A 15,633-nucleotide genomic window follows, 5' to 3' on the forward strand; every position below is an offset into this window, starting at 1 on the left:
GGGGATAATAGCTACCATCTCTGGGGTTATTCTAAGGATTAAGCCAGATAGATAACGCATGGAAGAGTTACACACATGCCTGACATCCACTAGTGCTACTGCTAAACTCATCATTTCTATCAGATTCCTATGGTAGCTGTTGTCAAAAACTGACCTCAGTGCCTCAGAGCCAAAATAGAACGCATGGAGAGTTTGGGGTTAAGAGGAACGACAGCTTTATTGCTTTGCCAGGCAAAGGAGGCTGCAGCAGGCTAAGGCCTTCAAAACTGCAAGCCCTCCCAAAGGATCTGGGCTGAGGTGTTTTCTAGGGAAATCAGGATCTAGCTGGTTTTGACAGGAATTGTGTATGTGCCGCCAGCCTCATTTGTCATGTCTTTGGGGGTGATATGGAGTTCCTGAAAGAAAAAAGCTAAGAAGGGAGGAGGGGAGGTTTGGGGAAGAGAAGAAAAGGTTGTTTAGTTTAAAATTAAGCCTGGCTGAAGCATTAGTGCAGCTATTTTGATTTTTGTTCAATTTTGTGCTTTTAAACCATTTTATAATGAATTACCACAGATTTAGTGGCTTAAAACAACATAAATTCTCCTATGGTTCTGGAGGTCGGAAGTCTGAAATGAGCCTTACAAAGTGTGATATTATGAATTATAATAAATCTACATTTGGTCTTCAGCCCACTTCCTGACCCAGATCTCCTAAACCCTTGGAATTTCCTAAGGGAAGACAGCAATAAAGGAGTCTTGTTTTGTTGATGAGTGACTTTTGGAAAGCACTGAAAGACAGGGGCTGGTTGCTTGGAGAATCATAACCCAGGTATGATTAGAGGGTTGGGATGCTCAGTCCCACCTCTGACCTCGGTGGAGGTCTCTACAGTAAAATGTAGGTCTCTACAGTAAAATGTAGAGATTGAGTTCAATCACTAATGGCCAATGATTTAATCAGTCATGCCTATGTAATGAAGCCTCCATAAAATCCTCTAAAAAAGACAGATTTCAGAGAGCTTCCAGGTTTGTGAGCATGTAAAGATTTGTGGAGATTTGTAGCTTTCTCAAAGAGGGCAAGGGATCTCCATCCCCCTTCCCATATACCTTGCCTTAGTTTATCTTTTCCATCTGGCTGTTCTTGAATTACATCCTTTTATAATACAAACCAGTAATCTAGTAATGTTTCTCTGAGCCCTGTGTGCTGCTCTAATAAATCAATCAAACCCAAGGAGGGGTTCATTGGAACCTCCAATTTAGAAGCATAGGTGACAGCCAGGACATGGAATCAGTATCTGAAGTGAAGGCACCCTTGTAGGACTGAGCCCTTAACCTATAGGATCTGAGGCTATCTCCAGTTAGATAATGTCAGAATTGAGTTGAATTGTAGGACACAAGATGCCAATGGAGAATTGCTTGGTGGTGGGAAGACCTGCACACATTGAACTGGGGTGCGGAATCGCTGCAAGGCTAGAACCTAGGGGTCATGGTGCTATACTCCTAGAAGTTCTGGAAGAGGACTTCTTTTCCTTCTAGAGGCTGCCTGTTTTCCCTAGCATGTGGTCTTTGATCCTTCTGCCTCCTTTATAAGGACCCTTTTGATTACATTGGGCCCATCCAGATAATCTCCCTATCCTAAGATATTTAATTTAATCATGGATGCAAATTCCCTTTTGCCACAGAGGTAACATATTCAGAGGTTTTGGACATTAGAAGATGGACACCTTTGACCAGGGGTCATTAGGCTGTCTAATACAATCATTAATATTTTAACCAACACTAGCTCATTTAACTTATTTCATTCTCATTAAGTCCCATGAAGTAGATACTGTTTTGTTCCCATTTGGAAATTGAGGCACAGAGAAGTTAAGTAACTTTCCCAAAGTCACATAGCCAGTAAGTGCAATTGGAAACCAGGAAACTCGCCTCTGGAGTTCATGTTCTTACCAGCTGAAATATGTAAAGTGGCACATAGTAAGTACTATATTCATGTTACCTATTATTATTGTTATTTCTACCAAGAGTAATATAATAATCTTATATAATATAATCACATATGGTTCTTGTGAGAACTAGATAAGTTAACCTGTGAGAAGCACCAGACAGTGCCAGTCATACTGCAGATCTTCTAAAGGCATTTAGATCTTTCCAGTCCTACCAACCCGCCTTTCTTTTCACCACGAAGAGTATTTGTGGTCACTATGCCCTCCCCAAGATGGCGCCACCCCAACCCCAAAATCCGCCCCACTCAAGATGGCGCCCATTGCTCGAAAGCGGCATTCGCCCTTCTCAAGATGGCGCCAACACTAACTCTTGTTATCCTTTCTCTTTCTTCAAGATGGCCTTAACACTGGGCATTCTTTGACTCTCTCAAAATGGTGGCAGGTGCAATACGCACAACATCTGACCTTTCCAAGATGGCGCCGGCGTCGCATACTTACCGTCGCTATTATTATAGACTCTTCCGGTTGTGCGGAACGCAGGCATTTGAGGCCTGCGGGAGACATTGCCGGCTTCAGCTTTTTGCTGAGACACGCTGGCGGCAGAATGGACCGGAGGAAAAAGCCTTTGGATGTTACGGCCTCCTCGGTGAGTGCGGGTACAGGTGATGCTACGGGGCTCCGAGTTCTCATCTCCAGTAGACAAGAATCTCGACCTTGTTTCTTCACTCGGGAGACCCAGACGTGGCCTTCCCTCAAACAGGAACCCGGACCTGGCTTTTCTCGGATGGGGACTCGGGCCGACTTTCTTACTTACAGGACGCGGTACTTGGCTTCTCCCCTCGGATACAGGACCAGGATTCCCTCTTTAGATACAGACCTGAACTTGGTGTCTTTTCCTGTTTGAGTGTCCCTGCCTTCCCCCTGCGGCAACCCGGCCAGGCCTCCTTGACAGTCCCGTCTCCCTCTGTGCTTGCTGTACAGACACAAACCGCCTTCCTCGTTTCCTTTCCACTCCACAGACTAGAAGGGGTCTCCCAGAACATGAGGGAGGGTGACTTATTCCCGGGGATCCGAGAGCGCCCAGCGTCCCGACCAGGAGCTAAACAGTGTGAATGCACCCATAGGTTGCAGTGCCCGCGGGTTGTAAGGTCTAGCAGGATGCAAGCAGTTATTGTTAAATTAGTTACTTCTAGGGAGAAAACCTGCTCGAGTACGTTTCTGTGCACTATCTCATTGAATTCTCCCAACTGCATTAGGGAGTAGGTGCTATTAATACCCGTGTTTTATAGCTGATAAATTTGAGGCCCAGTAAAGGAGGTGGCTATTCCCAGCTTACATACAGAATTCTTAGAGATAGAACTGGTGCACTCAGGCTGTTCCTCACCAAAGCTATTGCCTTTTCTGTTACATCAGAGCAAATTGCCTAATATTTGATTTAATCTTCAGTTTACTGCAAAGTATTAGGATGCAAAAGGAGTGCAAAGGAAAACTACTACGTGTCCCAATATTCAGATCTCTTTTTCTAGTCTCATATTGAAAATTAGTACTAGTTATTATGGTTCAGCATAAGGAACCAAAAAGCTGTAAATATTAAGGTTATTCTGTCAGGTTAAAATAAGCAATAGCCATCGTAGAAATGCCATCTGGAAATGGACAGTACTCAGCGCATCTTCCTTTTAAAACTCAAAAGTGGTCATAGAAGAGGAAAATGTGTGGCTATAAAATTGTTGCAGTTAAGAAGGCTCAGAAGAAGGAACCAAAGTTTTTGTGTTTAGAAACTTAGGGTATTAGGTCTTAGGATGAAACTGCCCTTAGCATTATTAAATCTCTGCCAAGGCTGCTTTTAAATTGGTGTCTTCCAAAATAGAAATCATTGAACTCAGTCATTTTGATTTCCCTTAAAAGTCAGTCTGTGATGCTGGGTTCTATAAGTATCTGATTTATAGGGAGCTGTATCCAGACCTTTAAAAAAGGAACTGGCATTTTGTATTTCTTTGCAGAGTAGACAGTGGTGATAGGTATAAGTGAGAGGTAGGCATGGATATTCACCCAGGAGCCCTGTTCTTTCCTGTTTTTGAACCCAGTGATTCAACCAAACTTAGAGTTTCCAGAACATACATAAACCTGGAGCTCTTCTCATTCACTCAGTCCACTTTATTTCTAACTGTTGAAATCTTGCCGATGTTTTTTTAAAAGGTTATTTATTTATTTATTTATTTAAGATTTTATTTATTTATTTGACAGAGAGAAATCACAAGTAGACGGAGAGGCAGGCAGAGAGAGAGGAAGGGAAGCAGGCTCCCTGCTGAGCAGAGAGCCCGATGCGGGACTCGATCCCAGGACCCTGAGATCATGACCTGAGCCGAAGGCAGCGGCTTAACCCACTGAGCCACCCAGGTGCCCCTAAAAGTTTATTTATTTAAGTAATCTCTACACCCAACATCAGCCTCAAACTCATACCCTGAGATCTAGGAGTTGTGCTCTCTTCTGACGGAGCCAGTCACACTCCCCTTGCCTATTGTTTAAAGCTCGGCTCAAGGCTGTCTCTGATCACTGTGGACAGAAGGAAATGCCCCTGTAGCTGAACTTCTGTGCTTTTTATTCCACCACCACCACCCCTTTTTAAAGATTTTATTTTTAAGTAATCTCTACATACAATGTGAGGCTGGAACTCACAACCCAAGATCAAGAGTCTCATGCTTCACCCACTTGAGCCAGTCAGGTGTCCCTGTTTTCTTTCACTCTTAAAGTCATTTATTACATTTTACTGATATTATAAGTTACCTTTTTTTTTTTTTTTAAATTAGGTTGTAACTCTTTGAGGCATGGGAGTGTGTATTTCATGTTTGTATCCTGCTCTTTAGTGCTCAGATAGTTGATGAACAAAGATATTTTTCTGCAGAAATAATAAATTGTGATGATTAAATGAGGTTACAGTATAAAAAAGCCAAGTAAAATGTCAGGCATGGAGAAGGTATTTTAAATTGTTAGTTCATTTTTTTTAAATAATTTATTTGTCAGAGAGAAAGCACAAGCAGGAGGAACATCAGGCTTCCCGCTGAGCAAGGAACCTGATGTGGGACTCCATCCCAGGACCCTGGGATTATAACCTGAGCCGAAGGCAGCTGTTTAACCGACTGAGCCACACAGATGCCCCTTAAAGTTATTAGTTCAATCTGAATCTAATAAGTGCAGACTTCATTTACTTTGCTTAATCACCTTCCCCTTAGCCCAGTATTGAAGGTTAGGGTAGAAATATATTACCAAGAGAACTGGAATGCTGTAGGACTTGGTTTTATTTTGTACTGGATTATGCATTCAGAGACATTTAATTTTGTATCCATTTTTGTGCATTTGTAGGAACTTTAAATTTTGCTTTGAGAATTAGAATAATTTGGAAATCTAGTCACTCATTAGAATTAACTAAATGTTTGCTCATTGGTTTTATTCTAGTTGGTAGACCTTAAGGCTGAACTCTTCCGAAAACAAGAAGAATTCAAACAAGAAAAACTTCTAAAAGATTCCGGAGTTTGGGGAAAACCAAAAACAACTAATAAGGTAAAAATAAGATCTGGTTATCTCCATTAATTCCAAACATGGGGAAATTATACCATACCTAGGTTTTTTGAAAATGTCCTTCTCTGCTACATATAAAAATTAAGAGAAAATCCCTGGTAGCTGAACATCTGCATAAAATGTTTTATATTAAAATAGAAATTAGAGCATTTAAAAGCACATTATAATACTGTAATTATGCAGCACTTCTTTTGCAAGAGTGCGTGTTTTAATTAGTGGTTTGTGTACATTCTTAGGAAAGATCAGCTGTATAGGTATTATTAATACAAACAGATAAACAATTAGATGATACAGTAATATAGCAGAAAATATCAGGGTCTTTAAGAGTTGTGACTAGGTTATGGTATTTATCACTTCTATTAATCTATCGAATTAAGTGTAATCATTCAGGAGATAAGAGATAAGTAATTCTGTAGACGTGTAAAGGAATTCTTTATATAATTTAGGGCTTTTTTTTTCAGCACTAGGTTTTCCTTGTATAGCTTGTCTGCATGACAAAGGTTGGCTCTCATATCTAGTTTTCTTCATAGATTCGTAAGGTTAATCGTTTTTCTTCTGATGCGTAAGTAGAGATTTTTTTTTTTCCAATCACTTGGTTCTGTTTTGTCTTTTTAAATAAATATGCTCCAGAAACCCAGTATCTGGAGCAAACAGAATGCAGGAGTTTCAAATCGAGCTGAGAAGGATACAGAACAGAAGATCGAGGAACAGAAGACTTTAGACAAAGCAAGGTAAAGTTAAGCTGTGCTAACTATAGTTGCCTCTGGGGCTACTCAAGCAGAGAAGTGAGAGTTCCACTTTTACACTTCTGGGTTAACAGTTTTAATTTTGTCATTTTTTCAGCCATATGCTCTATAAATATAAAATAGACACTGAAAATAATATAATTTGCAGATGTATTTGTAGTCTTATAAAAAGAGAAGACATAACCTCAGTCTGAAAGATGAAACAAGTTTTCATCATCAAGTTTTCAAGGCTCCCACTTTGAGCCTTTAATGGGCACTAAGATGGTCATCAAGTGTTTAAGAAGTGTCCACATAGTGGTGTGGTTCTGGGCTACTAGGTAATATTACAGTAGCATTTAGAAACTAAATTATCCCCCTTTTTATTTTGAAAAACTTGAAAACAACAAAATAGTTGAAAGAAGAGCACGGTGAATCTTCTAATATTCTTTTTTTTTTTTTTTTTTTTTAAAGATTTTATTTATTTATTTGACAGACAAAGATCACAAGTAGGCAGAGAGGCAGGCAGAGAGAGAGAGAGAGAGAGAGGGAAGCAGGCTCCCTGCGGAGCAGAGAGCCCGATGCGGGGCTCGATTCCAGGACCCTGAGATCATGACTTGAGCCGAAGGCAGAGGCTTTAACCCACTGAGCCACCCAGGCGCCCTTCTTCTAATATTCTTTACCTAAGTTCACCAATTAATGTTTTTCCACGTTTGTTTTTGCTTCTCTCTCTCTCCCCTGCCTTGGTGTATGTGTACGTAGAGAAACTTTGGTAAACATCATGATACTTTGCCTCAAAAGATTTCAGTATATATCTCCCAAGAACAAGGATGTTGTCCTACATCACTATAATAATGCTATCATACCCATAAAATTTAATACTAATAAAATAATATTATCTATTTTATGGTATATAGGCAGAGTTCACCAGTTATCCTGGTACAGTTAAGTCCTTCATAGTTTTGTTTTGTTTTTTAATTTAATCCAGAATTCAAAGATTGCACATTGCATTTAGTTTTCATATTTTTCTTTATTTTTCTCTTTTAAGGGGGAGAAATTTTGTTAATAGCACAACTTTTTTTTTTTTTTTAAGTTAATTTATTTTTTTCTTGAGTAATCTCTAGACCTGACGTGGGGCTCAAACTCACAACCCTGAGATCAAGAATTGTACACACCTCCAACTAAGCCAGCCAAGCAGCCCGGATGGTGTATTTTTTTAGACTCCTTTAATCTAGACTAATTCCCAGGCCTTTTTGTTGTCTGTTATCCCATTGCTGTTCTTGAAGAGTCCAGAACTGTTGCTCTGCAGTGTATGATTACAGTCACGTTAACTGTTTTTGGTTAAGAATAAAATGTATATGGGCGCCTGGGTGGCTCAGTGGGTTAAGCCGCTGCCTTCGGCTCAGGTCATGATCTCAGGGTCCTGGGATCGAGTCCCGCATGGGGCTCTCTGCTCAGCAGGGAGCCTGCTTCCTCCTCTCTCTCTCTCTACCTGCCTCTCCAACTACTTGTGATTTCTCTCTGTCAAATAAATAAATAAAATCTTTAAAAAAAAAAAAGAATAAAATGTATATGATGTGTTCTTCCTATTGGATCACAGTAGGAGGCTCACAGTGTCAGTTTGAGTTGTTATTGGTGATGAAGGTTGATCACTTGGTTAAGAAAGGCCTGCTATATTTTTCCACTGTAAAGGTGCTCTTCCCCATTTGTAATTCATAATCTAAGGAGGGAAACTGAGATTATGAATATCTTGTTCACCAACATATTTCCACATAGTTATTATATTGGTGATTTCTAAGTGATGATTTTTCTAATTCTTTAATTCCATCTTTATCTTTATTTTCATTCCATTTATTAACTGGCATTCCTCTGTAAAGGAGAACTCTCCCTTATTTGCAGTGTCACCCTAGATTTAGAGAGAATCCCAAGTTTTTTTTTTTTTTTTTAAAGATTATTTATTTATTTATTTCACAGACAGAGATCACAAGTAGGCAGAGAGGCAGGCAGAGAGAGAGAGAGAGGGAAGCAGGCTCCCTGCGGAGCAGAGAGCCCGATGCGGGGCTTGATCCCAGATCCCTGAGATCATGACCCGAGCCGAAGGCAGCGGCTTAAGCCACTGAGCCACCCAGGCGCCCCCCAAGTTTTTTTTTTTAATGAAATGATCATCTTTGTTCTTCTTTTTTTAAATTTAATTTAATTTATTTATTTGATAGATCATAAGTAGGCAGAGCGGCAGGCGGGGGTGGGGGGAAGCAGGCTCCCTGCTGAGCAGAGAGCCTGATATGGGGCTTGATCCGAGGACCCTGAGATGACCTGAGCCGAAGGCAGACGCTTAACCCACTGAGCCACCCAGGCACCCTGAGAATCCCAAGTTTTAATGTCTGTCATGACTCATGTGCTTTTGATTTATTGCATAATAAAAAGTGTAGTTGCAAACAGTGGTCACTAAGGTTGCTCAACTCTTCTGGGTCTGAAAAAAAGAGAATATTAGCACATTTGGGACACTGTTTTTCTTTGCATTGAACTATTCCCAGCAGACTTGGGGTATATTAATTTTGAGACATCTTTCTCACCTCCTGGACATATTCTCAGAAATCTAATTTGTTGAAGAGTAAAGTTTCATTTATACATTGGTAAATGTTTTCCCAGATACTTTGCTATGATTTTTTTCTGTCCAGTGACCTGTTAATGTAATACTTTGGCTTCTCTGCACTTGTGAGGGGTCAAGTCTTTCCTTGGTTGGCAGGATTTCTGAGTCTCCCAGAGCTCAGAACAGACAGGGGCAGTTCCAGAAAGGTATAAGGCCTTAGGCAAGTTACTTCTCCATTGAGACTTTTCTTATCTATGAAGTGAGGTGGTGTCTACTCAGCTTATGGAGCTCTTGAGGGATTAAAGGAGATACATAGTGTCTGGCACATAGTGATTCCAGATAAGTATTCCATACTCTTGCCCTCTGAATTCCATCTTACTGAAGAAATTTTTCTTTGAAGTCTCTAATTACTTCCTCATCTACTAAATCCAGTGGCCATTTCTCAGGACATCTTCCTTGATCTCCATTACTCACTTGTAGACTCTCCTGCCATATTCTGTTACTGTATCCATACTCCATATCCTTTCTCACATGTTGATGTACCTGCCTTTCTCTGTCCTTATTTTGTGCCTCTCTCTCCTGTGCTCAGCATCCTCCACAGCTCTGGTCTCTGCTTGAACATATTGAGCTCATTCCCACCTCCTCTTTACTCTGCCTCACTTGCTTTCTTCCCAAGGTCCTGTCATGGTGGACTTTTTGCTCTCTAGGCCTTAGCTCAAATGTCACCTTCAAAGCGGTTTCCCCCGGCTACCTTTTCTAGTGTCCACCAGTTACTCTGTTCTGATGCCTGCTCTATGTGTTTTGTTTTTTAATTAAAGTGTTATTTTCATGGGAACAGTAAGATTCTACACAGGTTATTACAGTAAGTCCCCCTGATGTAGGGCAAGTTAACCTTTTGGAAGTTGAAGGGCCTCCGGTGGTGACAGCTGCTTTTATTTCCTCCCCTTCTCAGCCCTTGTCCAAAATCCTCATTCTCATTGATTTATTATTGTCCTTCTCCTCTTCTATAAGAAGAACTATGTGAGCGTGGGGAAGGAAGGAGGCATGGAAGCAGTACTTGTTGAATGAATGTGCAAAATGGGAGAGGACTCTTTCTGACCCAGATGGCAGAGAAGCAGATGACATAACTGACGGCATGCTTTCGTGTGTGGTCTGGGTACTCTCCGTGATAATCCTAAGAGGCAGTGGTGTTTTTTTTTTTCATCTGTTCCAGATTTAGGAATTGGGACTACAAGAAAGGTGAAGTAATTTGAAGTAATTTGTTCCAGAGCACATAGCTCTGTGACCAAGGGACTTTATTGTCTCAGAATGCCATTAGAAATGAAATTTTCCGGGGCGCCTGGGTGGCTCAATGGGTTAAGCCTCTGCCTTCAGCTCAGGTCATGATCTCAGGGTCCTGGGATGGAGCCCCACGTTGGGCTCTCTGCTCAGCAGGGAACCTGCTTCCCCCTCACTCTGCCTGCCTCTGTGCCTACTTGTGATCTCTCTCCCTGTCAAATAAATAAAATCTTTAAGAGAAAAGAAAAAGAAATGGAGTTTTCCATTGTGATTAAGTGTGATTCCTCACAAGCAAAAGCTCAGGTGACCTTTTTGGGACTTCTCTTTACCATCATTAAGTATTTCTAGAATAAAGAATTGCCAGCTGTCTTAGTCTGTGTCCACTAAAAAATAAATGTCACCAGAATTAACATGAGCAGAGAGGCAGCTTTATTGAAATACCAGGGCTGATGTTTGTTTTTTATTAGCTATGTGTCATGAATAAATTATTCATGCTCTGTATAAAACAGATACCATATATATATATATATATATATATATATATAACATTCTTTAAATTCATTTAGTTTACATATAATGTATTATTGGTTTCAGAGGGACAGGTCTGTGATTCACCAGTCTTGTATAATACCCAGTGCTCATTACATCACATGCCCTCCATCACCCAGTTACACCATCCATCCATCCCCCTCCCCTCCAGCAACCCTCAGTTTGTTTCTTATGATTGAGTCTCTCATGGTTTGTCTCCTTCTCTGGTTTTGTCTTTTTTTTTTTTTAAGGATTTTATTTATATTTGACAGAGTGAGATCACAAGTAGGCAGAGAGGCAGGCAGAGAGAGAGAAGGGGAAGCAGGCCTCCCGCCAAGGAGGGAGCCCTATGCAGGGCTCAATCCCAGGACCCTGAGATCACGACCTGAGCCGAAGGCAGAGGCCCAACCCACTGAGCCACCCAGGCGCCCCTCTTGTTTTATTTTTTTCCTCTCTTTTCTATGATTGTGTTTTATTTTTTTAATTGTACCCATGAGTGAGATCATATGGTAATTGTCTCTCTTTGATTGACTTATTTTACTTAGCATAATAACCCTCTAGTTTCATCCATGTCATTGCAAACAGCAAGATTTCATTTCTTTTGATGCCTGCATAGTATTCCATTGTGTATATATACCACATCTTCTTTATCCATTCATCTGGTGGACATTTGGGCTCTTTCCATAGTTTGGCTATTGTGGACATTGCTTCTATAAGCATTCGGGTGCACGTGCCCCATCAGATCACTCATTTGTCAGGTATTGTATTTTTAAGAGACTTATAAGAAGTTGGTCTTTAGCCCCCTTAGAGAAGCCTAATAAGCCATAGATGATCAGGGACCCTTGTCTGAAAACAGTAATGCAAAGAGTTTACATTGAATTTGGTGATCTGTCTAGAAGGTTGTATATAGAAAATGTTTTTGTTTAAATATCTCCTTTTTTTTTTTTTTTTTTGGTATTTAATTCAGGTTGCACTTTGCATTTGCATCTGGATTCTTACTTCATTATTTATTTTCAGATACTGATTGAGAACTTGTGCCAGGCATTGTTTTAGGCCCTGGGATATAGTCATGAATAACAGAAACATGGGTCTGACATTTAGTTGGCAAATCAGGTGTCACTGGATCTGAGTATCCCCTTAAGGTGGAGCGGTCAGCTCAAGTTACAGCTGCCGCACCATCAGACTGGGTTTCTCTGGTGCAGGGCGTCACAGTCAGACAGGATTAGCAGGAATGGCAGGTGTTGGACCATTTCTAATACTTGTCTTTTTTTTTCTTCTAGGGAGAAATTGGAAGAAAAAGCCAAATTATATGAAAAAATGACTAAAGGAGACTTTATAGGTAAATACAATAATTTATTTATACTTCTCTATTTTCTGTAACTCATACAGCCCTATAATATTTTGTTATTTGTTAAAATAACCATAAGAACGGGGAGGAAATTTAAGGAATAATACAGATTACTTCCTGTGCTGGCGAGACCAGAAAATCTGCAATAATTGCTGATTGCCCAGCGTGTACCAGGCTATGTTAAGTGCTCTGAGGGAACAAACAAGATTCTCTGCCTCTGCCCTCAAGGGGGTCATCATCAATGGAGGCCAGTGGTGCAAAAGAAAGATAGGAAACAAGGTCCAAAGAGACTACCATTATAAACTATTATAGCTATGTTAAAAAAGATTAGGAGGGGTTATGGGTATACAGGGTGTTGAAGTTATCTTTCCTTTTCTCTGTTTTTTGTTTTTTCTGTGATGTGCCTGTAATTGCTTCTAAAATAATAAAAAGATCCCCCTTTCCTCATACTGTCCAGAAAAGTAAAACCCAGTCTACATTTAGATAGGAGTAAAGAGATTTTATTTTTTTAAGATTTTATTTTCTTTTATTTGACAGAGAGAGAGAGAGAGTGGGAAGAGCAGAGGGAGAAGCAGACTCCCTGCCAAGCAGGGGGACTGATGCGGGGCTTGATCCCAGAACCCTGGGATCATGACCTGAGCTGAAAGCAGACACGTAACCGACTGAGCCAGTTAGGCACCCCAGTAGAAGAGATTTTACAAGGCAGTGTGTATTTTATTGCCAAAAGGCATTTGGGGAAGTTCTTAGGGAGAAGGTGGGCTCTGATAGGGTCTTAAAGGCTTTGAATAGCTGGAGAAAGGATTCTGCAGGGGGAGAGTGGTGAGAGCAGATCTGCAGAGGGAGGAGAGGGCCAGTGTTGGCAGGACGGATTAGTGTGACTAGGCCCAATGAGCTGGAAAAGGGGGCAGTGGGGCAGCAGGAGAGGCAGGGCTGGAACCCTGGTCGTTGGCTACCCATACAGCCAAACTCCCTCTTCCCGGATGCCAGAGGCATGTACCCTGCATGGCACTTAAGCCCCATGTGGGAGAGTCAGGCACTCTTAAAGCTAGGGTACAGCAGAGGGGCCCTGTCTTCTTCCTTAAGAAGCAGCAGGGTGTCTGTTAACCAGGAGGCCTCACTATTATGTGGTCTTACAACTCTGTTCTGGGAAAGTACATCTCTTCGTCATGTGAGTTATGTTGTGGCTTTAAGAAAAATTAAAATCTTTTACTTTTGATTCAGACTTGACTTGTACTGTTACTCTAGAGACCAGGTCCAAAGGCCTGTGGATGTGGGGATGTGGTCCGAAACAGCAGGCTTATCTTATGATGGGCATAGTGTCCCTGTGTGTTTGGGCAAGTTGAGTTTTGAGCCTCAGTTATTCTCCCCTGTATGCTGGGGCTTAACACCAGATACTAGGATAGTATCTGCCCCGTACAGCACAATACAGATTTTATAGAGCAGCTCTATAAAATCCAGCGTAGTGGCACTTCACATCAGCCTTACTGTGAGTACGTCAACTGTCCTGGGCTAAATGAAAGTCATGGAGTGTTATTTAACTTCCAGTGTATTAGCTCAGGCAGGTCACAAGCCACACGTCTCTGTGTGCCCTGCAGATCCTGGCACCATGCCTTGCCTGAAGGTGCTGTTTGTTGGGTTGAAAAGAATTCAGATGACTTTGTTTACCCTATACAGTGATGCTTAAAACACCGTACCACCGCAGTGTAATTAGGGTTAAGTAAGGTAGCCCCTTGGGGGAGGAATACGTAGCAACAAAGGTCTGTTGCTCCGGTCCGGCAACATGATCACTGTAGTTCTGCATCGACATGTCACTGGGTGGACAGGTCTCTTGAGATCAAATGGTTTGATCTTAAAATTGCATTCTGAGACTGTATTGCTCACTCATCCTATTGATGGGTCAACAGAAGACTTTAAGCACTTGTAAGAATTTTTTGTGTGGTCTGTGTTTCTGATGGCCTGTTTGCCGCTTCCCCGTCAGGTCCGTGATGGCTCTGTGTCTTTGAAGTGTTCAGGGGGAGGAGGAGGTAGTGAATGCATCCACTAGTGAACTGTCCAGGGCTAGCTGCCCAGTGGTGACTGTGACCACTTCATAGCAGTTCCATCTGCTTTGAAAAGAATGTCAAAAATCTAAAAATTGGGGCGCCTGGGTGGCTTAGTCATTAAGTGACTGCCTTCAGCTCAGGTCATGATCCCAAGGTCCTGGGATAGAGTCCTGCATTGGGTTCCCTGCTGGACGGGGGGTCTGCTTCTCCCTCTCTCACTCCCCTGGCTTGTGTTCCCTCTCTCACTGTGTCTCTCTCTGTTAAATAAATAAATAAAATCTTCAAAAAAAAAAAATCTGAAAATTGATTTTTCTGTCTTAGATGAAGAAGTGGAAGATTTGTACCTTGTGGATTTCACTCAGAAGATCATAGATAAACACAAAGAAATGGAGGTGTTTGGTGCCAATAGAGATTCTAGAAAGGCAGCAGAAAGAGATGATGATGAAGAAAATCTTTCTGAAAAAGATATACCTCCTCCCCAGGACCCCAGTGAAGAATGGTTGGTGATAATGACACAGTTTGGGGATGTTAACATTCTCAGACTTGTGTTTACCTTTTTTCTTTTTTTTTTAATTAAAAAAAATTTTTTTATTAACATATAATGTATTATTAGCCCCAGGGGTACAGGTCTGTGAATCGCCAGGTTTACACACTTCACAGCACTCACTATAGCACATACCTTCCCCTGTGTCCATAGCCCAACCACGCTTTTTTTTTTTTTTAAAGTAGTTTGTACACCCAACATGAGGCTTAAACTCACAACCCCAAGATTAAGAGTTCCTTGCTCTATCGACGAGCCAGTTAGGCACCCCGACTTGTATTTATTTTCCAAAAGTGTATTTGTTTGGATGTTGTCAAACCATTTTTCCTTATTGCTCCCCAGTTTTCTTTCTTTTAAGATTGGATTTACAGATGCAGAAATAATAACTCTGAAGAAGAAGTAATCACAAGATAGCCAAGTATAAAAGGCATTAATACACCTGTTTCATTGGCATGGAAGAGTTGTTTAGACAGAAGCATGTTCTTTTGTTACCCAGGTTGCCCATGCCATTATTCAGACATGATGAGTCACTGTCTAGCTGGTGGTGATGTTCATTTCCATAGAAAAGAGGCAGACAGAGCTGGTCCAGTAAACCTTACCTGTGACTGGGACATTATCTGGCAGCGTGGTATAGGCACTGGGGACCTTGGACCTGTGTAACACTGGCTCCATCTTTCCGTGGTAACATGACCACTTGACCATGATCAAGTTCCATCCTTGCTGAGGCTCGGTTTCCTCACCTATAAAACAGGTGATTGTGTTGCCTTCAACTCCCTTCAGGAAGTCAAGCGTATTCTGAGCTACCCAAGAAACTGCTGTCTGTGGGGAATAAGCGGGCATTTGGTAAATTTTTGTTGAAATTATCCTGAATTTTATCTACATGTAGGTGAATGATGGGGAAGCTAAACTTGTCTTTTCTTTATGAGACTGATAAATCAATAAGAGACCAGAATGAAATCATCCGAAGGGAATTTTCTCTTCTTAACACTGTAAGACTGGTACTAACCCTGCCTGCCCACCCTATTGCCTGTGCAGAGCCTACCCATCTTCCCTTCCAGGCTCAGATAGCCTCATTATTGGGGTCTTTATT

General features: G+C 41.3%; 1 protein-coding gene and 1 long non-coding RNA gene across 2 annotated transcripts in view; one reads left to right on the plus strand and one right to left on the minus strand.

Moving 5' to 3' along the window:
• Nucleotides 1-198: 198 nt before the first annotated feature.
• Nucleotides 199-2,777, minus strand: LOC309873193. The gene is made up of 2 exons (XR_014316228.1): nt 2,417-2,777; nt 199-409 (listed from the first exon to the last, which is right to left on the minus strand). It is a non-coding gene; the product is annotated as an uncharacterized lncRNA (long non-coding RNA).
• Nucleotides 2,448-15,633, plus strand: part of CCDC174 (coiled-coil domain containing 174) — a 29,315-nt gene continuing 16,129 nt past the window's right edge. Inside the window, exons 1-5 of the mRNA XM_082748277.1 lie at nt 2,448-2,564; nt 5,372-5,476; nt 6,125-6,225; nt 11,893-11,951; nt 14,324-14,501. Coding sequence (XP_082604403.1) covers nt 2,523-2,564; nt 5,372-5,476; nt 6,125-6,225; nt 11,893-11,951; nt 14,324-14,501 — 485 coding nt within the window. The 5' untranslated portion in view covers nt 2,448-2,522. The remainder of the gene's footprint in view (nt 2,565-5,371; nt 5,477-6,124; nt 6,226-11,892; nt 11,952-14,323; nt 14,502-15,633) is intronic.

This window comes from Mustela nivalis (assembly GCF_964662115.1).
Source record: "Mustela nivalis genome assembly, chromosome: 1".
Taxonomy (NCBI): Eukaryota; Metazoa; Chordata; class Mammalia; order Carnivora; family Mustelidae; genus Mustela; species Mustela nivalis.